At 40.7% G+C, this 25,160-nt stretch overlaps 1 protein-coding gene across 2 annotated transcripts in view; it reads left to right on the top strand.

Annotated features, from left to right (window-relative positions):
• The window catches only part of UGGT1 (UDP-glucose glycoprotein glucosyltransferase 1), a 124,938-nt gene extending 113,519 nt beyond the window's left edge, over nt 1–11,419 (top strand). Inside the window, exons 39-41 of one of the 2 annotated variants that reach the window (XM_047772591.1) lie at nt 3,768–3,884; nt 4,321–4,489; nt 7,097–11,419. In XM_047772591.1, the coding sequence (XP_047628547.1) occupies nt 3,768–3,884; nt 4,321–4,489; nt 7,097–7,122 (312 nt within the window). In that variant the 3' untranslated portion in view covers nt 7,123–11,419. The remainder of the gene's footprint in view (nt 1–3,767; nt 3,885–4,320; nt 4,490–7,096) is intronic. The other variant, XM_047772592.1, reaches the window with a different exon arrangement.
• Nucleotides 11,420–25,160: the final 13,741 nt, after the last annotated feature.

Here is a 25,160-nt window from a genome sequence, read left to right as displayed (position 1 = left end):
CTTATTGGGGTTCCCTTGTAATTTTTTTCTTTTCTCTAGCTGCTTTCAATATTTTCTCTTTGTCTTTGATTTTGGTCAGTTTGATTATATGTGTCTCAGGGTGTTCCTCCTTGGGTTTATTTTATATGGTAGTCATCGTGCTTCCTGGATTTGAATGAGTGATTCCTTTCCCATGTTAGGGACGTTTTGGGCCATTATCTCTTCAAATATTTTTTCTGGCCCTTTCTTCTTCTGGCAGCCCTATAATATAGATAGATATTGATGCTTTTATAGTTGTTCCAGAATTCTCATAGACTGTTTTCATTTCTTTTCAGTTTTTCCCTTTTCTGTTCCACATCAGTGATTTCCACTACTCTGTCCTCCATCTCTCTTATTTGTTCTTCTGCCTCCTGTGTTCTACTGTTTGTTGTTTCTAATTTCAGTTTTATTTTGTATTTCTGCTTGCTTATTCCTTAAATCCTCTATTTCTTTGCTGGGTGTTTCTTGTAATTTATCAATCTTTGCCTCCAGTTTGTTTCCAAAATCTTACATCATCTTCACTATCATTTTTCATGGAGGTTGATAGTCTCCAGATCACTTAGCTCTTTTTCTGGTGTTTTTTCTTCTTTCCTTATCTGAGTCATAATTCTCTGCCTTTTCACTTTGCATAGATTTTTCATGTGGTCTCCTTTTTGCAGGCATTAGAGTCATAGCCTCTCTTCCTTCTGATGTCTGCCCTCCTTGTGGCTGAACTTGGTTCAGGGGCTTGCTGTAGGCCTCCTGTTGGGAGGGATTGGTGCCTACCCACAGGTAGGTGGAGCTGATTTTTATCCCTCTGGTGGGTGGGGCTTTGTCTCTGGGTGAGATTAGAGGTGGCTGTGTACCTGGGGGATCTTTAGGCAGCCTCTTTGCTGGTGGGTGTGGCTGTGATCCCACCCAGATTATGTTTGGCCTGAGGCTTCTCAGCCCTTGATGGGTGGTTCCAGATTTTTCCAAAATGGCTACCTCTAGAGGCACACACACTGACGATTATTCCCAAGACCTTTTTCTCCAATGTCCTTCCCCCACAGCAAGACATTGTCACCTGTTTTCCCAGGAGATCCTCCAAGAACTGCTGTCAGATCTGACCTAAATTCCTATGGAGTCTCTGTTTTGTCCCAGGACCCAGTGTGCATAAAAGTCTGTGTGTGCCTTTCAAGAATGGGGTCTCCATTTTCCTCAGTCCCATGGAGTTCCTGATCACAAGCCCCACTGGCCTTCAATGCCATATGCTCCAGGGGCTCCTTCTCCCAATGCCAGATACCCAGGCATGGGGACCTGACCTGAGGCTCAGAACTCTCACTTCCTTAGGTGAGTCTCTGTGTTACAGTTACTTTCTAGTCTGTGGGCTGCCTACCCGTCAGGTATGTGGTTGCTTATATTGTGTAATTGCCCCTCCTACCATCTTGATGTGGCTTCGTCTTTGTCTTCTGGTGTAGGATATATTTTTTGATAGTTTGCAGTCTATTTGGTTTGGAGATTGTTCAGCAGTTGGTTGTAATTTTGTTGCTTTTATGAGAGAAGGTGAGCTCTAGTCCTTCTACTTAGCCATTTTAATCCCATCTCCCCAAGGCTAATGTTATTAATTAGTGTATTTTACCTATCTACCATATAGTATAAAAACATCATAATGTGCTTCTCATATTTTAGCATATATAAAAGAATCACCTGAAGAACTTATTAAAGCATTAATTTCTGGCCCATCCCACAGGCTAATCGAACAGGTATATGGTGGGCCTAAGAATCTGCATTCCTAGCAAACTCTGTGCTGCAAGTCCACACAGTACTTTTATTTTGGGCTTTAAGGGCCACACACTTGGCCTATGGAGTTTCCCAGGCTAGGGCCACACCTTAGCCACAGCAACATGGTATCTGAGCTGTGTCTGCGCCTACACCACAGCTCACAGCAACGCCAGATCCTTAACCCACTGAGCAAGGCCAGTGATCAAACCTGTGTCTTCATGGATACTAATCAGATTCATTTCTGCTGAGCCACAATGGGAACGCCACAAGTTTTACATTTTGAGTAGCACTGTCCTAGAACTCACTAACTCCATTTATCCTTATCCCAGCCTAAATGCCCTGTTGCCATATAGTTCAGATCTCTCTATATTTTAAACCCCAGAAGTTATTCTTCTTGTTTAACATAGTTAGTATCTATTTAGTCACCCTTTTGGTTACTCTCCATTCTCCCCTGCATTTCTGGGCTCCTACGTTGGATCATTTTCCTTCTGCCTGAAGAATATTCTTTATTTTGCCTTAGTGTTGAGCTCACTGGTAACAGTTTTTTTCAGTTTTTGCTATCTGAAAGTGTCTTTAACTCCATGTTTTCTGCCTCCCAGCTTCTGGTAACCTCTATTCTATTTTCTGTCAGTATAAATTTACCTGTTCTAGGTTCTTTTGGAATCATACAATATCTTTCCTTTTGTGTTTGGCTTATTTCACTTAGCATAGTTTTTGCAAAATTCATCCATGTTGTAGCATGTATCAGAATTTTCTTCCTATTAAGATTAAATAATATCCCATTGTATGTATATACCACGTTTTGTTTATCCATTCACCTGTTGATGGGTATTTGGCTTACTTCCATCTCTTGACTGTTGTGAATGCCTCTGTGAACATTGGTGTGCAAGTGTCTGCCTCCCTTCTTTCAGTTCTTTAGTGTATATACCCAGAAGTGGAATTACCAGGTGATATTGGTTGTTTGTGTCTAGGACGATGGAGCTTTTTATTGTCGTCAATTTGAAAAGTTTTCCTAAGAGGAAAGCTTTAAAGCGTAGAGTATAGTTGGCTAGGAAACACTTGAGAACAAGCCTTAGTAGACAAGGTGGATTCAGAGCTTCCTTCAAGCAAAACTTTGAAGTATAAGAGGCATGCTCCATGCTTAATTGGCTTTTAGACGGCAGTGGTGTTTTTCTTAGAATGGTCCTCGCAGAGGGAAGTCTAGGTGCAGGCTATTTTAAATTTTAAACTGAAGTTTTCCAGGTGCTTATTATGGGAAAATATTTTATGGATCCTGTAAACTTTGTGGTTTTTAAAAACACCATAAATAAATATTATAGCTTCTCTAAGTGTTTTGATTAGGCCCCTTTCCTTTTTGTGTGTGTGTGTGTGGTCTTTTTAGGGCCTCGCTGGCGGCATATGGAGATTCCTAGTCTAGGGGTTGAATTGGAGCTGTAGCCACCAGCCTATACCACAGCTACAGCAAGCGTAAGATCTGAGCCACATCTGCGGCCTACACCACAGCTCATTGCAATTCTGGATCCTTAACCCACTGAGTGAGGCCAGCAATCGAACCTGCATCCTCATGGATGGATACTAGTCAGGTTCATTTCCACTGCGCCATGACAGGAACTCCCATGATTAGGCCCTTTTCCATTCTGAAAATCTGTGACTGGGGAGTTCCCGTTGCAGCTCAGTGGTAATGAATCCAACTAGTATCCATGAGGACTTGGATTTGATCCCTGGCCCTGCTTAGTGGGTTCAGGATCCAGTGCTGCCGTGAGCTACAGTGTAGGTAGCAGACACAGCTTGGATCCCATGTTGCTGTGGCCTAGGCTGGCATCTGCAGCTCTGATTTGACCCCTAGCCTAGGAACTTCCAGATGCCATGTGTGCAGCCCTAAAAAAAAAATTTTTTTTTAAATCTGATTGGCATATTATTTGTAATGAGCAACTAATTTACTGTGCATTTATTTAAACTGCCCTTAGCAATTTAGATTGTTGTGTTTTATTCTCTTTACCAAACAGGATTTGCCCAATAACATGATCCATCAGGTGCCAATTAAATCACTCCCTCAAGAATGGCTTTGGTGTGAAACGTGGTGTGATGACGCCTCTAAGAAAAGGGCAAAAACAATTGATTTGGTAAGTTGTCCGTGGCTCTTTTCTGTATCTTAGTCCAGTCTGATGTATGACTAGATATTTCTGTAATTCAGAAACTGCAGAACTTCTTACAAGTAACCCCAGCAGAAAGCCAAATCCTCTAGTGTCTGATAGGGCTGTTGTCAGTACTTAAAATCAGTGAAGTTACCACATGTCTTCCAGATCACTCTGTGCCTTGTAATTTTTCCAAATGGACATTCTTTTCCTGCCTCCAGTAGCACTTCACATCTTCTCTGCAGAAGCTTTGTGTAGCCCAGTACCAGATTGCTTCTGATAATGTCATTTGGTTCCTCAGTATTGTTCTTTTGGTCCAGTTAGTTAGGACTTGTAACCCAAGAGCAGAAACACCTTTAAATTCTATATATATGAAATACACTTTCTTCAACTCAGCTGAAGTATATTATTTTGGCTTTCACAGTGTAATAATCCAATGACCAAAGAGCCCAAGCTGGAGGCAGCTGTTCGAATTGTGCCTGAGTGGCAGGACTATGATCAGGAGATCAAACAGCTACAGACTCGCTTTCAGGAGGAGAAAGAAACGGGAACACTGTATAAAGATATGACAGCAGAAGAGCCAAGCCGAGAAGGTATGTATAGACTTGTGGCTTTAGGCAAGTACTTCTTGGCCTTTCTGATTTCTCTTTATTGCAAAACAGAATAATGAATAAAAGAAATGGAAAAAGTGGGAGTTTTCTCAGCAGTAACGAACCCAACTAGTATTCATGAGGATGCAGGTTCAGTCCCTGGCCTCACTCAGTAGGTTAAGGATCTTGTGTTACCCTGAGATATGGTGTAAGTCACAGATGTGGCTCAGACCCTGTGTTGCTGTTGCTGTGGCTCAGGCCAGCAGCTGCAGCTCCGATTTGACTCTTAGCCTGGGAACTCCACGTGCCACGGGTGTGGCCCTAAAAAGACAAAAAAAAAAAAAATGAAATAGAAAAGGCAGTTATTTAATCCCGACATCTGCTAGTATACACTTTTCACTTTCCTTAGTTAATTGGGCTTATAAATAGTATTTATTAAAGTAATTGCTGCCCTTGTTTTTTCTTTCTTTTTCCTTTCTCCTTTTTTTGAATGCTTTAGTTATTGTTATATTGTTTCATGAGTTTTGTGATATATAAGCAAAACCTAGCATTATTTGTGGGGATCTCACAATTTCTTGGTTTTTCATTAAATCTGTGAATAAACACATTTAGGATCAAGTCTAAATACATACTGATTTGGAAAAAAGTATTCTTTCAAATAAGCATATTGGAGTGAGGATGGAGTGTTTAATTTAGGCTAAGAATAGAAAGGACTAAGTCTTCATGTAATATTTTCTCTACTATGTGTACAATCTAGAAGGTAGCCAGTCTAAAAAAAAAAATCATTAAAATAGAAAAGTGCCCTTTTGTAAAACATTAATAAGCTGAGCTCTGGATTTTAATTTACTCAGCTCAAAACTAATTCTAAAAAAAAGCAATTACAGAATAGAACATGGATCTCAAGTGATTCACCTAAACATTCGGAAAACCATGATATTAAAATCACAGCTAGGAGTTCCCTGTAGCTCAGCAGGTTAAGGATTTGGCATTGTCACTGCTGTGGCCAGCATGGCCAAAAAAACTAAAAATAAAATCACAGCTACAAGGTTTAAATAATTAAAATTCATGTGTAAAATCTCAGGGATTTTCATAGATAAATGAACAAGAAATGTAGACATACTGTTTAAATAAGAACAAAACAAATCATAAATGAATTTGAGGAAACTAATCAAATTAAAGGAATATCATTAATATTTCTACATAGAAAAACGTACATATTGCTAATGCCATTTTTTGGGGAGACGGCAATGAAACTGTTCTGAGTGTACCTTGTTGAAGCTTCATGCATTAGAACAGTTCTCATTAAAAAGCACTTAATCAGGAGTTCCTGTGGTGGCTCAGTGGTAACAAATCCAACTAGTATCCATGAGGATGTGGGTTCGATCCCTGGCCTCCCTCAGTGGGTTAAGAATCTGGTGTTGCCATGAGCTGTGGTGCAGGTTGCAGAAACGGCTCAGATCTGGTATTACTGTGGTCCTGGCGCAGGCTGGCAGCTGTAGCTCCGATTCAACCCCTAGCCTGGGAACTTCCCTATGCTGCATGTGCAGCCCTAAAAAGCAAAAACAAAACAAAACACTAAAATCAGTCATCAGAAGCCAGTAAGATGTTTGTATTCTCTATAATTCCTCTCTTGAGAACTTAGCTTAATAAAATAATTCAGGGAGTTCTCTTCTGGTGCAGCGGGTTAAGAATCTGGCACTGTCACTGCAGTGGCTCAGGTTATATTGCTTGATGTTTTCACAAGCTTCATTTGTAAGTCATTTGCAGCTTGAATCCATTGTTGCTGTGGTGAGGGGTAATCCCTAACCCAGGAACTTATGCATGCTGCAGGCATGGCCAGACAGACAAACAAAATAATTCAGCACACAAAAAATGTTATATACATGGGAAAATGTATTTTACTATTATTTATAAACCAAAAGCATTAAAAACCATTTAAATACCCAAGAATAGTTAATGGTATTTACTGCTACATAGGAAAATGTTTATATGTTATTAATTAGAAAAGAAGTAAAGGGTACACTGCTACATAGGAAAATGTTTATATGTTATTAATTAGAAAAGAAGAATCCTGACTAAAAATATGTGCATTTTGCTAGAAGTAAATATTGTATCTGTGAAAACAATTTAGATGGAGTTGGGGTATGCAGGTAGTTTGTTTGTTTGTTTTATGGTTGCACTTGTGGCTTATGGAAGTTCCCTGGCCCGGGGTTAAATGCGAGCTGCAGCTGCGGGCCTATACCACAGCCACAGCAATACTGGATCTGAGCTGTATCTATAACCTATGCTGCAGTTTGTGGCAATGTCAGGTCCTTAACCCACTGAGTGAGGCCAGGGATTGAACCTGCATCCCCCACAGCGCAGGTCCTACCGAGCCACAATGGGAATTCCTATTTCAGTGTTTTTAAAAATAAATTTTTCTAAAAAATAATTTTTTTTAAATTTCGTTTTTGCTTTCAATATATAACACAAACACTAAACCAAAATTTAAAGAGGTAGAATGGAGATGAAGGCACAAATAATAGGTTTTCAATACGAGAAAATGCTCAGTTTGTACTTTTATAATTTGACAATAATCCATTTCTTTTCAATTGTTCTCCTTTTCTGTAGGACCTCAGAAACGCGAAGAATTATGATCTCCAGAGGAGGGCAGGAAATGACACCATTTGAAAAACACTTTTTGTATTAAATGTTAGTTTTTTCCAATCTGTCTATACAACTGCTGATGGACTGGCCGGGCAGCTGAGCCGCACCACTGATTTTGCCTCCTGCGCCCGGCGGCCTCTGGATCCCCGGAGTTAAGGCTCTGTGGGATTTGTGTACCTCAGAGGAAGACAAGCGGGTGCTCTTTGGGGACTCTATAAAGAGCAGTCATCTGACCAGAAGGGTAAACGGCAAAGGCAACTGGAAGAAAACCAGCCCTGCGGTGCCCACACCCAGGAGCACACATGCTGCAGTGTCACGGGAGACAACCAGTAGAGCCGCCATGTCTTCCTCGCCTCGGTCCTCGGCAGCGCAGCTCAGTCTGCACCCTGCGCCGCGGTGCAGGCGCCGCCGCGCCGCCGCCGGAGTCGGAAGCTTTGCCCAAGGTCCCGCACCTCGGGGTTGGTGCCCTGTGCACCTGCGCCCTTCCTCATCATCAGGTTCACTGTCAAATTGAAACCCAATCCACACTCGTGTGTCTTCAGGGTCGGCTCGGGGGCAGATCAGTTTGGGGATGGGGTGGGGTGAGGATAGGGAAAATACCAGGAGCAGGAGGCCTCTGGAATGGGGGTAGGGGCGTGAGGAAGACCAGAGATTGGCCCTTCTCTTTTATAACCCGCGGGTACCATTGTGACTAATTTGAAATGGAAACATTATTCTTATTCTCCACCCAGTCCCAGCAAACTTTTTAAGTAATTGTTTTGTAAGCAATTTTTGTACTTGTAAAAGTCTTTGCTTTCTCTTCCCACTTTCTTAAAAAATGCCTGTTATCTCCTTACTGGATACAGCCATTGTAAGCGCCCCCTAGTGACCATCTCAAAGGGCTCAGGGTTCCTCAGGAAGGTTGCTGCCTCATCTCCTCTTTTTACAGGATTTTTTTTTTCAGACCCAGGGCAAGTTGGCTTTGACTTTTCTCTACAAGAGACTCCCAGATCTGAGATCAGGAGAGATTTGGATTGTGTAATTCATTTTTTCTGTCCATTGTTCTATATTCCTCTTAGTTTAGTGCGGCAGGCTGCCTTCGACTTGTAAAACTTGCCACTTTTTCCGCCCATTGCATCTTGAAGCCAGGTTAGCCCTTTGGTCCCAGCTTTTTATACTCTCACCTCAACAGCCCTGAACGGCCCTTCTGCAGCAGCCTTCCCTGCGGAGCAGGCAGTGCAGGGAGGCACCTGCTAGGAGTCCTCCAGCTGTTGCTGGCCTGCGTGGCTTGTCTCCAGGTCCTGCCCTCCTATGTCTGCCCAGGCTGCAGGGTACAGCGGTGAAGCACACCTAGGAATTCTGCTTCCTTCAAAGATTTTAGGATGAATATCAAGTAATTAATTGTTTCCACACTTACACAGGAAAGTTAACTCAGGAGTCTCAGTCTGAAGGAGCTTCTGAGTTTCTTTTGTAATTCCATTCAAAATGAGAGAGAGGGGAGCCAAAAATGTTTTGACTCAAATGCTGAATTGACCCAAGACTAAAAAGGTCCCCCCGAGTTGTTGCCATTGACAAAGGCTGTAGCAGGAGCCCCGTCCCCAGCCCTCACCCCCTCTCTGGCCCTGCTCACCTGGCCAGAGCAACTAGAGGGATAGAATCATTCAGAGTGAAAAACATTGGTACAGCTTCATCTTAGATTTAATTAAGCCTTCAGAGAGCCTTCTGCTGCCGCCACTTCTGCCTACAACCGTGGGCAGAGTTGTGCATTTTCCCAGTTTATTTTCTGGAAGATGGAGCAGTAACTAAAGTCACTGGGATATGCTTTGGGACATAGAAGAGGCTCCCTCTCTCCAGGTCTTCCTGCCCAATCCCTCAAGCATATTCTGTGTGAGGAAGGAGCAGAATGAAATCTGTTCTTTGTATATTGTGTGTGTCCTCATGGCCCCTTATCTGTTACCACCCTAAATTTAAGTCTTATGGATAGTCAAATCTGAACATAACAGACCCAGCTGGCTTCTGGAATGGGCTAGGGCCTTCCTTCCCATGCCAGTCGTTCTTGGTGCATGTGGCATAAGCAACTTTCAAAATGAACCCCTAATACCCTGGGAAATGATGCTGCCACTGAAATGTGGTCTTAGCTTTGTTGTCTCTACTGTATGAAAGCAAATTGTGACTGAAGAGAGAGTTTTTTCCCCCAAGAAACATGAATTGATTTCACTGGAAGTTTCAAGCTTCTGGAAACTGTTTACAATGTGTTGCTTTTAACCGTCATTTATATGTAATCGATTTTTTTTTCCCTCCCATCATGCTGTAATGGAAAATTTTTCCTTCTGGATCAGTGCCACAGAGATATGAAATAATGTGACATGTCAGAATGACATGCAGCGGTGTGGGTTTTTATGTTCTGTGAACAGTGGGTCGGCATGGGTGTACACAGCCTGCTTTGGGGGCTGTGGGGACATACCTGTGTTTTGTTTTAAAACTATATTCAACACAGAGAATGATGGTATGTTCGTTTTCCATACCATAGTGTTGAATTTGTCAAAATGGCATTTCAAATGGAAGCACACAGCTGTTTGTCTGTCTGCTAAGTGTCCATGTATTGTATGAATTCAGCTCTAGGGAGAGCAAAGGTTTTAGAAAAATTAGTAGTTTCCAAGAATGGAGCTTCATACACTCTACAGTCCTCATGACATGAACCTTGTTAAGGTTCTGACTGAAGGAATAAACAGTGTTGAGGTGCTTGCAGAGTCCCTGAAGGAAGGGCTGACCACCAGGGATGGCAGTGGTTTCCAGAAGAGACTGGGAGAAAGACCCCACTTCCCTTTTCACTGGGAGTTACACTTTACTGACAGTGTAACTTGGAGCGGGTCAGACACCACTGTCATAGCAGTGGGTATAAAATGATTCCTCTTCCCCCACAGCCCCCTAGGAGTACATTTGAATACCTGAAAGCATGTTTTTTTTTCCCTAAAATTACCATAAATGATTAAAAGAAGTAATTCAGTTCAAGAGTTTCAAGGTAACATTTTTTTTTTCTGAATAAGATGTTAGTACTGTGGTATCAGATTTCATGGAACTGGAAGTGTTTTGGTAAAGCTACAATATGGAAGCTTTCTCTTGGTAACAGCTAATGGAGAACACTTGTGTGCAAAGTTATTTAAATATATGTTCCATTAATAATTATTTTAATAATTTTTTTAAGTATTTGATCTTATGGGGGTGTTGTGGGATGAGTAGTTAATCAATTTAAATATAGCTATGTGTCTAGTCTGGTGGGATAACCTTTTTAATTTAAATTTATGTTTTCCCTGTCTTGATATGGTGAGGAAAGATCTTTATCAGAACTTTCATAATAATCTGACTGAATTCAAGCAAATTGGATTTCATTAACTCAGGTCGTTATTGATATTTCATAGTATCTGGAGGGCACCAGTTTCTCTTTCATTATTTGGTTTTGATCTCTTGATCTAATAGAGAAATGACTCTTCAGGTGGCAGTGACTCAGTGCACTGAGTGGGGATCTCCCCCCTCAGGGTGTCATTGAATGCTGACAATTTACGAAAACAAACGACAAAATTAAGAGCAGCTGCATGCTCCTGTCCAGAAGTTTAAACTCCACGGTAATGACTTTTGCAAACAAGAGGCCATCTCCTGAGTCTCTTCCAGTTACCTGGCAACACAGAGGCCAAGTGTGGCAGGACACAAGTTAGGGTGTGAGCGCAAGCCATCATCCCATCTGTACTATAGGCATTGCCTTACTTGTCAACATTTAGATTTCCAGAGAAATGGGCATAATTCCTCTTCAAAATAAAAAAAATAGCAAAATGCATTAACCTCAAGTCAACAATTTGAGAAGCAATTATCAAGTACCATGTTCTCCAACCAGTTGTTTTGGTGTAATAATAAGGAAAACATGGAAAAACAAAAATATTAGAATTTTTAAAGAAACTATGTACCTTAAAAACAACAAAACAAAACCTTTATAACTATTCTGTTTTACTGTAATCCTGTTCTATTAAATGCGATGTGGCTCCAGGTGCTGCGCCTTGCTTGGGAACAAGCCTGGGGCACTAAATGTCTGAAGAGCCCTCTGAACCTGAAATAACTGAGAATGAATTTCCTGGTACTGTAAAAAAAAAATAAGGTCTGCTCAACACAATAAACTTTTCCTTTTCTTCTTCAAAACTCTCTGGTCTGTCGATGAGCTTTTATGCTCAGGAAGGGTTTGAAGGTCCACCCTTTCATCTGACAGAAGTAGCAGCCTGGACAGGGGAGAGAGCTTTACCTGAACGTCTTGTGTGGTGACAGAGCTGGGACCAGTTGCACAGCCAGGTTTCCTCTAGGTCCCCAACCTTGGAACTGCCCCAGGCAGGATTTGGCAGGCATGCTACCCTAGAAGCATTGCAGGAAGGAGGGTATGGAATTTGTTCCCTTTGCAGATTCTCTGAGCTCCTACTCGGAGGGCTGGATCGAGGTGGAAGATGGGGTTCCCGCCATCTGGGTGCTTACTGAACACTGCAAGCTAGTGTCACGGGAGTTCTTGCAGAGGTCAAGGTTGGCAGATGGTGGGGACCTTGTGGCTGCGAGAATACTATAGAGGGCACCCAAAGTGACGGTGAGAAGGAGGAAAAGCCTCTGAAACCTGAGGAATTAAGTAAGAGTTATCCACGTAGAATGAGGTGGGGATGGAGGAGCAAGAGCCAGTGTTTCTCATTTAGGGACCAATAAGGGAACCTCTGTGGCCAGAGTCACAGCCAGGAGAAGTGATGGAGAGGCAATCTGACTCCAATCCTGAGGCCACCAGAAAGCCCCTCAGGGGTTTTAAACTGAGTGCCAACATGAAATCATTTTTTTCTTGTAATAAACTTACTATTGATTTATAGCACATGAAGGCACAAGTGCAAAACATACACCTTAACAGACGCTCAAAGTAACATATTTGGGAAGGTTCCCTTTGGTTAAGGGGAAGATTCCCTTTGGTCACAGCTATGGTTCGGGTTCAATCCCTGGCCTGGGAACTTCCACATGCCATGAGTGTGGCCAAAAAATAAGTAAATTAATAAATGGAACAACTGCTAACCGAAAAAAAAATAAATAAAAGGGAATTTCCATCATGGCTCAGCAGTAACAAACAGTATCCATGAGGATGTGGATTTGATTCCTGGCCTCGCTCAGTGGGTTAAGCATCCAGCATTGCCATGAACTGTGGTGTAGGTCTCAGCATTGCTGTGGCTGTGGCTGGCAGCTGCAGCTCCAATTGGACCTCTAAACTAGAAACTTCCATGTGCCATGGGTGCATCCCCTGAAAAGAAAAACAAACAAAAAACCAAAAACTTGTCTAACCATAAACCAGATAAAGTAATAAAAGGAAGCTGGCTTCCAGTAGTAGCAAGAGCAATACATCAGACTAACCCTCCAACCAATAATGACACACTGTTGAATTGCACTGGAAAGTGACCAGAAACAGGCAAGAACTGGAAGGCACTCAGCCTCTGAAAGAAGAGAAACACATCGGCTAAGATGGGCACATAGGTGACTATGTCTCAGGTGGCCCACAGGGAGTGGAATAGTGGAGCCAAGTCAGAGTTCAGGGCTGTCTGAGCAGCTGGAAATTGAAGGAGGAAATCCTCGGAAAGGAGGAAGCCACAGAGCTTTGAGTTTGCCTTACATACTCAGCTCAAATCCTAGGCTGATTCCTAAATTAGGCTTGAACAGGGCAGGATTCCAAGAGGCCCAAAACGAAAGCAACAGCTGGAAGGCTGGACAAGCTCAGCAGAGATTTCTGCAGATGTCTGTTTGGTGCTGAGGAGGAAACATTTGGCATTTATATCTCACCAAGAGAACTGGTCTGATAGTAATACAAGATAAACTATGATAAGCTGAGAAAGCATGTTTTTTCTAGAGCAACCATTTGAAAAAATATTTATACCAAAAATCAAAACAAAAAAAAGGAGATAGAAAAAATTTAATTTAAAACAGTGTGAAACCCAAAAGAGGCAGGAAAAGAGGAACGAAAGTACAAGAGAGAAATAGTAAACAAATTGCTAAATAGTAGGTTTTAAACTGAAAAAAAAAGTATTTGCATTATATGTTAATGATTTTAAATACTCTAATAGAATCCTGAGATTTTCAGATTATATTTAAAAAATCAATTTATAGATACATTAAATAGAAATGGGTTGAAATTAAGACATATCTCACATACACTGTAAATCAACTGTAATGAAAAAATAAAAATCTTAAAAAAAAATATCTCAAACACTAATAATGAGAAAACTGGTGTGGCTATATTCATATCTGACAGAGAGAGATATATTCATATCTTCAAGATAATGTTATTTACCAGAGGAAAGAGAAGGACATTCTATGATGATTGAAAATCAATTACTCAAGGAGACATTAACAATACTAAATATGTAGCCACCTAAAAACAGTAGGAGTAACAAGTTGAAAAATGATAAGACTACAAAGATCTGGGGTCAGTCGTTCTACTGAAGGAATTACTAAGCTGGAAAGATCAACTGGAATGATCAACTGGAATAAACTATTTTGGAACTTTGGAACATGTTTAGACACTTATAATAAGCAGGGGAGCACCTCATGAAGGGAGAAGCTTCTGATCTTTTCTAAGTGAGGGGCAGGCACAAACCAACTACTATTCCTTATTCCACAGCCCCATCTTGGCCATGGGGACAGGGTCTGAGTTCTCGGAGTAGCTGGCTGGTGCAGGGTTGGCAGTGGTTAACCTTGTTCTCGAGACATTTGGATTTATGCATTTGGTCTGGTCTAGTGATGCCTGAGGAACTGGCACAGATACCTGCCTTGGTTTTGGCCCTCAGTAGCAGTGGCTGACCCTGGGGTCATTGATCAGAAGATTTAAAGAGACAGGAGCATTTTTTCCCCCTAGTTTGTGACATACAATTGAAGAAATTTTTCTCAGGTCACTGCTTAACTGCAGAGATAATGAAATAGAAACTTCAGGTACTACACATAACAAGGAATACATTTCTTGCAGACATAGTTCAGAAAAGTCACAGATGGCTCCGCCCTCAACAAATAAAATTTATCAATCACTGAGGAATGAGAGAATCAGATTTCCAAAGCTAACATAATACCTTCTGGGTATTATATGTCCATTTGTCAACAAAAAGTTTAAAAAACTTACAAGGATACAGGAAAGCTTGACGCAGTTTCAGGAAAAAAGAATTTGATAGGAACTATCCCTGAGAAATCCCAGACCTTGTAGACAAAGACACTGAATCAACTGATTTAATATGCTCAATGAGCTAAAGGAAGTCATGGACCAAGAAATAATGGGAATCAGGAAAATGACATAAACAAAATGAAAAAAGAAATTATATAAAGGAACAAGACAAATTCTGGAGCTGAAAAGTATACTAGCTGACATGAAACATTCACTAGAAGTCAGGGAAAAAAGATGAGAGAGGGAGTTCCTGTCGTGGGACAGCAGAAACGATCCAACTAGGAACCATGAGGTTTCGGGTTCGATCCCTGGCCTTGCTTAGTGGGTTAAGGATCCAGTGTTGCTGTGAGCTGTGGTGTAGATTGCAGACATGGCTTGGATCTGGCATTGCTGTGGCCAGCAGCAACAGCTCCAATTAGACCCCTGGCCTGGGAACCTCCATATGCCGAGGGTGCGGCCGTAAAAAGACAAAAGACAAAAAAAAAAAAAGAAAAGAAGATGAGAGAAATGAAGATTAAGATAATTAAAATTAGAGAGTTTCCATTGTGTTTCAATGGGTTACAAACCTGACCCATGGGGACATGGTTGCAATTCCTGACCTCACTCAGTGGGTTAAGCATCCAGCGCTGCCATGAGCTGTGGTGTAGGTTGCAGACGTGGCTCAGATCTGGCGTTGCTGTGGCTGTGGTGTAGACTGGCAGCTGCAGCTCTAATTCAGCCCCTATCCTGGGAACTTTCATATGCCACAGCTGTGGCCTAAAAAGAAATAAAATTATTGGTGTTGAGAGTTTCCATCATGGCTCAGTGGTTAACGAACCCAACTAATATCCATGAGGTCGTGGGTTTGATCCCTGGCCTCACTCAGTGGATTAAGGATCCAGTGTTGCGGTGAGCTGTGGTGTAGGTCGCAGATGTGGCCCGAATCTGGTATTGCTGTTGCTCTGGTGTAGGCCGGCAGCTGTAGCTCTGATTGGACCCCTAGCCTGGGAACCTCCTTTTTAGGGTGTGGCCCTAAAAAGACAAAAGACAAAAAAAAAAATTATTGGTGTTCTCACTGTGGTGCAATGGGATTGGTTGCATCTTGGGAGCACTGGGATGCAGGTTCAATCCCAGCCCAGCACAGTGTGTTAAGGATCCAGTGTTGCTTCAGCTGCAGCTTAGGTTGCAACTGCAGCTTGGATCTTATCCTGGCCCAGGAACTCCAAATGCTGTGGGGTGGCCAAAAAAAAAACCCAAATCAAAACAAAAAACCCCCTACAAGTTAATTAAAATTATCCAGCCTGAGAAGCAGAAAGAAAAACAGGGTCTGAAGGACCTCTGGGACACTATCAAGTATACCAACATATGCATCACTGGCATCCAAAACAGAGAAGAGAAACATGCAGAAAAAGTATTTGAGGAAATAATGGCCACAATATTCCCAAATCTGTTGAAGGACATGAATCTATACTACTAAGAAGCTTAATGAATTCAAAGCAGGATAAATTCAAAGAGATCTACACCAAGACACATAGTCAAATTGTTGAAACCCAAAGACAGAATTTTGACAGCAGCAAAAGTAACTCATCATGTACAAGTGTTCCTCCTAAGATTAACCACCACATTCTCATCAGAAACCGTGGAAATCATAAGGCAGCAAGATGAGATGACATAGTTTTGTCCTTAAGAAAATAAAACAATTTTCAACCAAGAAGTTATATTATCTTGCAAAACTATCTTTGAAGAATGAAGGAAAAATTAAGATACTTCTATATAAACAAAAACCAGAGTAATTCATTACCAGTAGACCTATCCTACAGGAAATGCTAAAGAGAATAAATATTTCATGCAGAAATAAAAAGAAATGAAATGGTAACTTAAAGCTATAAGAAGAAACATTGGAGGGCTCCTACTGTGGCACAGCACTTAAGGATCTTGTGTTGTTTCTGTGGTAGTGTGGGTTCAATCCCCGCCCTGGCATAGTGGGCTGAGAATCCAGCATTGTTGTGCTGTGGTATAGTTTGCAGCTTTGGCTTGCATTCAGTCCCTGGCCCAGGAACTTCCATATGCTATGGGTGCAGCCGAAAAAGGAAAGAAAAAAAAAAAAAGCATTGGTAAAGGTAAGTACATAGATAAATATAAAAACAAGTATTATTTAGTTTATAACTCATCTTTTATTCCTCTATGATTTAAAAGGCAAATACACAAAATACTAAGTAAAAATTTGTGTTAATGTGCACAAAATATATAAGGATATAATTTGTGATAACACAATGGAGAGTGGGATAGAGATATATAGGGGTAGATTGTATATACTATTGAAACCAAGTTGGAATTATTCAAGCCACATTGTTTTGTGTCTTTTCTTTCCTGGTTTGCTTTTTAGGGCCGCACTTGTGGAATATGGAAGTTCCCAGGCTAGGGATAAAATCTGAGCTATAGCTGCTGGCCTACACCACAGCCACAGCAACGTGGGATCCAAGTTGCGTCTGCAACCTATACCACAGTTTATGGCAACGCTGGATCCTTAACCCACTGAGCGAGGCCAGGGATTGAACACACATCGTCATGGATATTTATCGGGTTTGTTATCACTGAACTACAGTGGGAACTCCTGTTTTTTTTTTTTTTTTTTAATGTTTTTGATGTTACTTGCAGTCCTAAGATAACCACTAAGAAAGTAATTAAAAAATATATAGAAAAGGAAAGAAGGGAATCAGACTGATACACTTCAAAATTTCCAATAAATACCCCCCCACAAATCAGTAATGAAGGAACTGAGGAACAAAACATATACATAAAGCAAATAGCTAAATGGCAGATAAATAATTTTTACCAATACTTAACTGTATTGATCATGGCTCAGTCGAAAATGAATCTGACTAGAATCCATGAGGATGCAGGTTCAATTCCTGACCTCGCTCAGTGGGTTAAGGATCCAGCACTACCATGAGTTGTGGTGTCACAGACACTGCTCAGGTCCCACATTGCTGTGACTGTGGTGTAGGCCAGTGGCTACAGCTCTGATTCAACCCCTGGCCTGGGAACCTCCATATGCTGTAGGTGTGGGCCTAAAAAGACAGAAAAAAAACCACAACTTAATTCAAATGTAAATGGGTTAAACTCGCCTGTTAAAATCAAAAATTGGGAAAAAATTAAAAACATGTTCTATAGTTGGTCAACAAGTGACACATTTCATGTCAAATACAAAGACAAAAGACTTGAACAGAAAAAGATAGCAAAAGATATTCCAAATAATAGCAACCAAAAGAGAGCTGGATTGATGATATTATTGTCTGATAAAACAGACTTCAATTTCAAAAAGTTACAAGAAACAAAGCATATTATATATTGATAAAGGATTCAATCCAAGAAGATATAATAATGATAAACTTGTACACACCTAACAACAGAGTCCCAAAATATATGAAGCAAAAATGGACAGAATTGAAGGGAGAAATACAGTTCTATAATAATAGTTGGACACTTCAGTACCCGGTTTTAAAAATGGATAGATCAGCCAGACAGAAGATCAATAAGAGTAGAAGACCTGAACACTATAAACCAATTAGATCTAACAGACATAAAAAGAACACTCTAAGAAAATAGCAGAATAAGTATTTTCAAATGCACATAAAACACCTACCAGGACACGTTAGGGTACAGAAGAATTCTTAATGAATTCTATAAGGCCGAGATCATACAAAGTATCTTCTGATCACCATGGAATTAAACTAAGTATCAATAATAGAAGAGAAGCTGGGAATTTTGCAATAATGAAATTCATAAAAATTAAACAACACTCTCTTAATAACAAATGGATCAAGAAAAAATTCATAAGGAAAATTATTTTAAACTTGAGATGGATAAAAATTGCAACGCAATATCCCGAAACTGATATAAAGCAGTGCCAAGAGGGAAATTTACAGCCGTAAATGCCTATATTGCGAAGGCAGAAAAATGTGATGATTTAGGACGCAGGACTGGAATCTGAGCCCTCTCTCCATGGCTGTGTGGTCTATGCACTTATGCTGCAGTCACAGGGGCCTTTGTAAACGCAGTGCCTACAGGACATCTGAGTGGACTATGGGTGCTCCTGTGGCTGGAGTGGGTCTGGAATTAGCAGCTGTGGGCTTTGTGGGTGCAGGCATATAGAGACAGGACTGAGGTCTGAGCTGCTTCCACAGTAGGCCCAGGTGCGTGAATCCTACAGTCCTGACACCTGACTTCAGTGAATCTGAGCCTACAGATCTAAGCTGTGAGAACTGCACCTGAGGGATACCTGGGCTGATTGCCTGAATTCCCATGGTTAAGGTGGGGCTGAGGACAGTGGCTGCAACAGTGTATGTACTTTGTGCCATTGCCTTGTGGTAACACGTGACACTACAGAGCACAGTCACCAGTGGACGGCTCCAGCGAAGGAATATTCAGTGGTTCCTCTACCAGCAGGAGAGCTCCAGTCCCACCTGCCTCACACTGCAGTGCAAAAATGGTTCTGGAGGCTTCTACTTTAACGACTGGGGAGCAGACTCTGTTCCCAACAGTGCTAAGACAACCACAGGGCAAAGAGGAGGCTCTGCTCAATATCCAGTGTGGGTTTTGGTCACCACAACACCAGTTGCACCCCTTATCAAGGGCATAATGGCCAGCACACACTAAGCAAAGACACAGCAGGCATCCATGCTAAAAACAGGCCTTGCACAAAAAATATTAAACACACACAAGCTACACAGGGATATTTTCACCTAAAAATAGCCCTCTGAGACCATCGTAGAAAATCATTTCTCCTAAGCTCGTAGAGTCGGTGAAATAAAAGTAAGATGAAGAAGGAGTGAAACCACTCCCAATTAAAAGGTCAAGAGAATTTCCCTGAAAGAATAAACAATGAAACAGCCCTCTCCAGTCTAATAGACTCCAAGTTCAAAAAGGAGGTAACAAAAATACTGAAGGAATTAAGAAAGGCTATTGACAAGAATGCAGATTACTGTAAAAAGGACCCAAGAAAAATTACAAGGCTCATTTGCCAAGATGAAAGCTGAGCTAAAAGCAATAAACAGCAAACTGAATAATGCAGAAGAATGAATAAGTGATCTGGAAGATAGAAATAATGGAAATTATCTGATCAGAACAGCAAGCAGAAAGACAAATGAAAAAGCAAAAGCAATACACAAGATCTACCGGATAGTATAAAGCATGCCAAACTATGAATAATAGGGATCCCACAAGGAGAAGAAAGAGAAAAGGGGATCAAAATGTATTTGAAGAAATTATGGCCGGAAATTTCTCAAACAGATATCCAGGAACAAGAAGTACAGGGGGGTCCCAAAGAAGATGAACCCAAACAAACCTACACCAAGACATAAGATAATAAAAATGGCAAGACTTAAAGATAAAGAGAGGATTCTAAAGGCAGCAAGAGAAAATAAAGCATCAGTTGATTTCTCTATAGAGACATGGGAGGCCAGAAGGGAGTGGCAAGATATATTCCAAGTTCTGAAAGGGAAAAACCTGGAACCTAGGATGCTCTGCCCAGTAAAATTATCATGTAGAATAGAAGCAAAGAGAAATAATTTCTTGGACAAGCAAAAGCTAAAAGAATACAGAATGCTAAGCCTACCCTAAAAGAAATATTGAAAGGTCTTCTCTAAATTGAAAAGAAGTGAGAATCTATAGCAAAGAGAAAATCATAACTGGAAAGTAAATCACTTAAATAAGTACATAGATTAAAAAAGAAACAAAAATGTGTTACAGTGATGATAACTACAATGAACAGCAAATCAGAAACATGAAGATGTAAAAGAAGACATCAAAATCATTAAATGTGGGGGAGGAGAGTAAGAAAATGTAAATTAGTTTTTAGAATGTGAGTGAGTCTCTATTCCTACAAGTATAAAGCAAGTAGGTAAAGTAATGGGTTAACATACTTGAAAAACAGGGTAACTACAAATCAAAAATTTACAATAGATTCACAAAAGGCAAAAGAAGAGAACACAAGGAAGTTCCTGTTGTGGCGAAGCAGAAACGAATCCAAATAGTATCCATGAGGACTTGGGTTCTAATCCCCGGCCTAGTTCAGTGGAGGATCCCACATTGCCATGAGCTGTGGTGTAGGTCACAGATAAGGCTCAGATCTAGCATTGCTGTGGCTGTGGGAGGCCAGCAGCTGCAACTCTGATTTGACCCCTAGACTTGGAACTTCCATATGCCACAGGTGATGGCCTAAAAAAAATAAAAATTAAAAAATTAAAAAAAAAAGAAGAGAACGAAAACATAATACAAAAGAAAACCATCAAACCACAAAGGGAAAAACAAAAGGAAAAAAAAGAACAAAGAAGAAATAAAAAATCAACTGGAAAACAAGGTTTAACATGTCAATAAACACATACCTATCAATAATTACCTTAATGTAGTTCCCATTGTGGTTCAGCAGGTTATCCATGAGGATGCAGGTTTGATCCCTGACCTTGCTCAGTGGGTTAAAGATCTGGCTTTGCGGCAAGCTGCTGTGTAGGTCACAGATGTGGCTCAGATCTGGTGTTGTGGCTGTGGCATTGCTGCAGCTCTAATTCAAGCCCTAGCCTAGGAAACTCCATACATGGCGCAGCCCTAAAAAAAAAAAAAAAAAAAAAAAAGCCTAATATGCCACCTACAAGAGACCCACTTTAGGGCAAAGGACACACATAGATTAAAAGTGAGGGAATGAGAAAGATATTTCAAGCAAATGGAAGTAACAAGAAAGCAGGGGTCACAATACTCATATCAGACAAAAGAGATTTTACAACAAAGGCCATAAATAATGATAAAGATAACAATAAAAGGATCAATACCAGAAGAGGATATTATACTCATTAACATATATGCACACAATATAGAAGCACCCAAATACAAAACAAATACTAACAGACATACAGGAAGAAATTGATGGGAATACAATAACAGTAGGAGATTTGAACACCCCACTTACATCAATGGGCAAATCTTTCAGACAGAAAATTAATAAAGCAACAGAGATCCTAAATGATACAATAGAACACTTAGACTTAATTAATATTTTCAGGACATTACATCAAAAAAAAAGCAGAATACACATTCTTTCCAAGTGCACATGGACTATGCTCTGGGCTTGAGCACATACTGGGAAACAAAACAAGCCTCAACAAATTTAAGAGGATAAAAATTATTTCAAGCATATTTTCTGACCACAGGGGCATGGAATTAGGAATCAATGACAAAAAGAGAAATGAGAAAAAAGAATTACACAAACCCCAAAAACACGCTACTAAAAAAAAAAGGATCAACAATGAAGTCAAAGAGAAAATTAAAAAATATCTTGAGACAAATGACAATGAAAACACAACCATTCAAAATCTATGGGATGCAGCAAAAGAATTCTTTAGAGGGAAGTTCAGAGTGATACAGGTTTTCCTTTAAACATAAGAAAAATTTCAAATAAAACCCCTAAATTATCACCTTAGAAAAACAAACAAAATCTAAAGTCAGCAGAAGGAATGAAATCATAAAAAATCAGAGGGGACATAAATTAAAAAGATTTTTAAAACATCAGGAAAAAAAATCAATAAAACCAAGAGCTGGTTCTTTGAAAGGGTAAACAAAATCGACAGACCTCTGGGCAAGCTTGCCAATGAGAGGACCCAAATAAACAAAATAAGAAACAAAAGAGGAGAAATAACAACCAATAGAACAGATATACAAAGAAACCACAAGAGGTGGGTGTTCCTGTTGTGGCACAAAGGAAATGAATCTGACTAGCATCCATGAGGATGTGAGTTCCATCCCTGGCCTTGTTCAGTGGGTTGGGGATCTAGCATTGCCATGAGCTGTAGTGTAGGTCCCAGATGCTGCTCTGGTGTTGCTGTGGCTGTGGCATAAGCCTCAGCTGCAGCTCTGATTCAAGCCCTAGCCTGGGAACTCCCATACACTGCAGGTGCAGCTGTAAAAAGAAAAAAATGAATAAACTAAACCAAGCAAAAGAAAAACTGTACACTGAAACTAAAAGACTGCTGAAAGAAATTAAAGAATAGCTAAATAAATGGAAGGACATACTGCACTCATGGATTGGAAAACTTAATATGGTGAAAATGATAGTATTTTTTTTTTTTTTTAGGGCCATATCCACAGCATATGGAGGTTCCCAGGCTAGGGGTCAAATCGGAGCTGCAGCTGCCGGCCTACACTACAACCACAGCAACTTGGGGTCAGAGAAGAATCTGCAACCTACACCACAGTTCACAGCAACAACGGATCCTTAACCCACTGAGCAAAGTCAGGGATCAAACCCACATCCTCATGGATACTAGTCAGATTCATTTTCGCTGAGCCATGATGGGAGCTCCAAAATGATAGTACATCTTAAATGGAGGTACAAATTCAATGCAATTCTTATCAAAATCCCACTGGCATTTTCTTCAGAAATAGTAAAACTCATCTTAAAATTCATATGGAATTTCAAGGGACTCTGAATAACCAGAGCAATCCTGTTATAGAACAAAGTTGGAGGATTCATACGTCCCAATTTGAAAACTTACTGCAGAGTTCCCATTGTGGTGCAGTGGAAACGAATCTGACTAGGAACCATGAAGATTCAGGTTTTATCTGTGGCCTTGCTCAGTGGGTTAAGGATCTGGCGTTGCCGTGAACTGTGGTGTAGTTCTCAGACATGGCTCGGATCTGTCGTTGCTGTGGCTGTGGTGTAGGCCAGCAGCTATAGATAGCTCTGACTGGACCCCTAGCCTGGGAACCTCCATATGCTGCAGATGTGGCCCTAAAAAGCAAAAATAAATAAATAAATAAATAAAAATAAAAACTTACTGCAATGCTACAGTAATCAAAAAAATGTGGTACCAGCATAAAGATACAGACTGATAGAGAGCCTAGAAATAAGCCCTCACATATATGGTTAACTGATTTTCAATGGGTCTCAAGACAGTTCATTGGGATAAACGCATTGTTTTCAAAAAACAGTGCTGAGGAGTTCCCATTGTGGTGCAGCGGATTAAGAACCCAACTAGTATCCATGAGGATGTGGGTTTGATCCCGGGCCTCGCTCAGTGGCCCACATCTTCACGACACTGAGCCACGAAGGGAACTATTAAAAATATTTTTTTTAAAAAAGCAGTTTTTGGTTTTTAAAAATCTGATTTATGTATTTTTTCTGTTATAGTTCATGTTCTTTGTATCATAGTAATAGCATTTTTGCCAAACTGAAGATTACTGTATTGTTAACTACTGCTGAGTAATAAATTATCCCCAAACTCACCAGCTTAAAAAACATATACTTGTGGAGTTACCATCATGGCTCGGCAGAAACAAATCTGACTAGTGTCCACGAAGATACAGGTTCAATCCCTGGCCTCACTCAGTGGGTTAAGGATCTGGCATTGCTGTAACTTGTGGTGTAGGTCACAGACGTGGCTCAGATCCCAAGTTGCTTTGTTTGGCTCTGGCGTAGGCCAGCAGCTGTAGCTGTGATTGGACCCCTGGCCTGGGAACCTCCATATGCCATGGGAGTGGCCCTAGAAAAAAAGAAAAAGGCACACACACACACACACAAAACCCCACACATCTGTTATTTTCACATGGGTCAGGAATTTGGGAGCTGCTTGGATGGGTAGTTCTGGCTGAGTCTCGAATGAGGATGTAGTCAGTTGAGAGTTGCTGGCCAGGCTGCAGTCATCTTAAAGCTCAATGAAATGAGTATCTGCATCAGAGGTCACTAAGGTGAATGATGGCCAGCTTTCTGTTCTTCACCATATGGGCCTCTTACAACGTGGCAGCTGGCTGCCCACAAACTGAACAATAAGAGGGAGAGAAAAGAAAGAGGAGGGGAGAGAAAGAAAGGGAGGGTGAGTGAATACCCAAGGTAGAAGCTGCAGTCTTTTAATAGCTTAATCTGGGAAAGGATAGCCCATCACTTCTGCCTAATTCTATCTGCTAGAGGTGGATCATTAAGTCCATCCCACATTTAGGAGGAGGGAAATTAAGCTCTACTTTTTTTTTTTTTTTTTTTTTGGTCATTTCAGGGCTGCACCTGAGGCATGTGGATGTTCCCAGGCTAGGGGTCGGATCAGAGCTGTGGCTGTCGGTCAACAACACAGCCACAGCAACATGGGACCTGAAGCGTGTCTGCCACCTACATGACAGCTCACGGCAAGGCCAGATCCTTAACCCTCTGAGTGAGGCCAGGGATTGAATCCAAGTCCTCATGGTTATTAGTCGGGTTCGTTATTGCTGAGCCACCACAGGAACTCCTCTACATCTTGAAAGAAGGAATATCAGAGAATTTGTGAACATATCTTTTAAAAAACCACAACAGTCACTAAATTTTTTTCCCCAAGTTTTCTTCGGGAAGTTTTATACTTGAGCTCTCACACATTTATGATCTATTCCAAGTTAATTTTTGTCTATGGTGAGAGGTAAAAGATTAAGATGTTTTGTTTTTCATACTGCTATTTGTTGGAAAAATTATCTGTTCTCTACTGAACTGCCTCGGTACGTTTGTTAATAATTAATTGGGTCTATTTATGTGCTCTATATGTTGTTCCATTCATCTATATATGTCCATCTTCATATCTATATCACCCTGTGTTCATTTCTGCTACTTTCTAATTAGTCTTGAAGTTAGGTAGTGTTAAGACCTTTTTCAGAGTTATTTTGGCTATTTTAGGGTCTCTGCATTTCCGTGCACATTTTAGAACCAACTTGTCAACTTCTACAAAAAAAAAGAAAGCTTGCTGGGATTTTGATTAGGACTGCATTAACCTTTGATCAATTTGGGGAAAACTGACATCTTAACAATACTGTGTCTTGAACAGGGTCTCTCTCCATTTATTTAGGTCTTCTTTA

This window comes from Phacochoerus africanus, chromosome 3 (assembly GCF_016906955.1).
Source record: "Phacochoerus africanus isolate WHEZ1 chromosome 3, ROS_Pafr_v1, whole genome shotgun sequence".
NCBI lineage: Eukaryota > Metazoa > Chordata > Mammalia > Artiodactyla > Suidae > Phacochoerus > Phacochoerus africanus.
The sequence above is the reverse complement of the archived record's forward strand: the minus strand, read 5'-3'. Positions and strand labels throughout refer to the sequence as shown.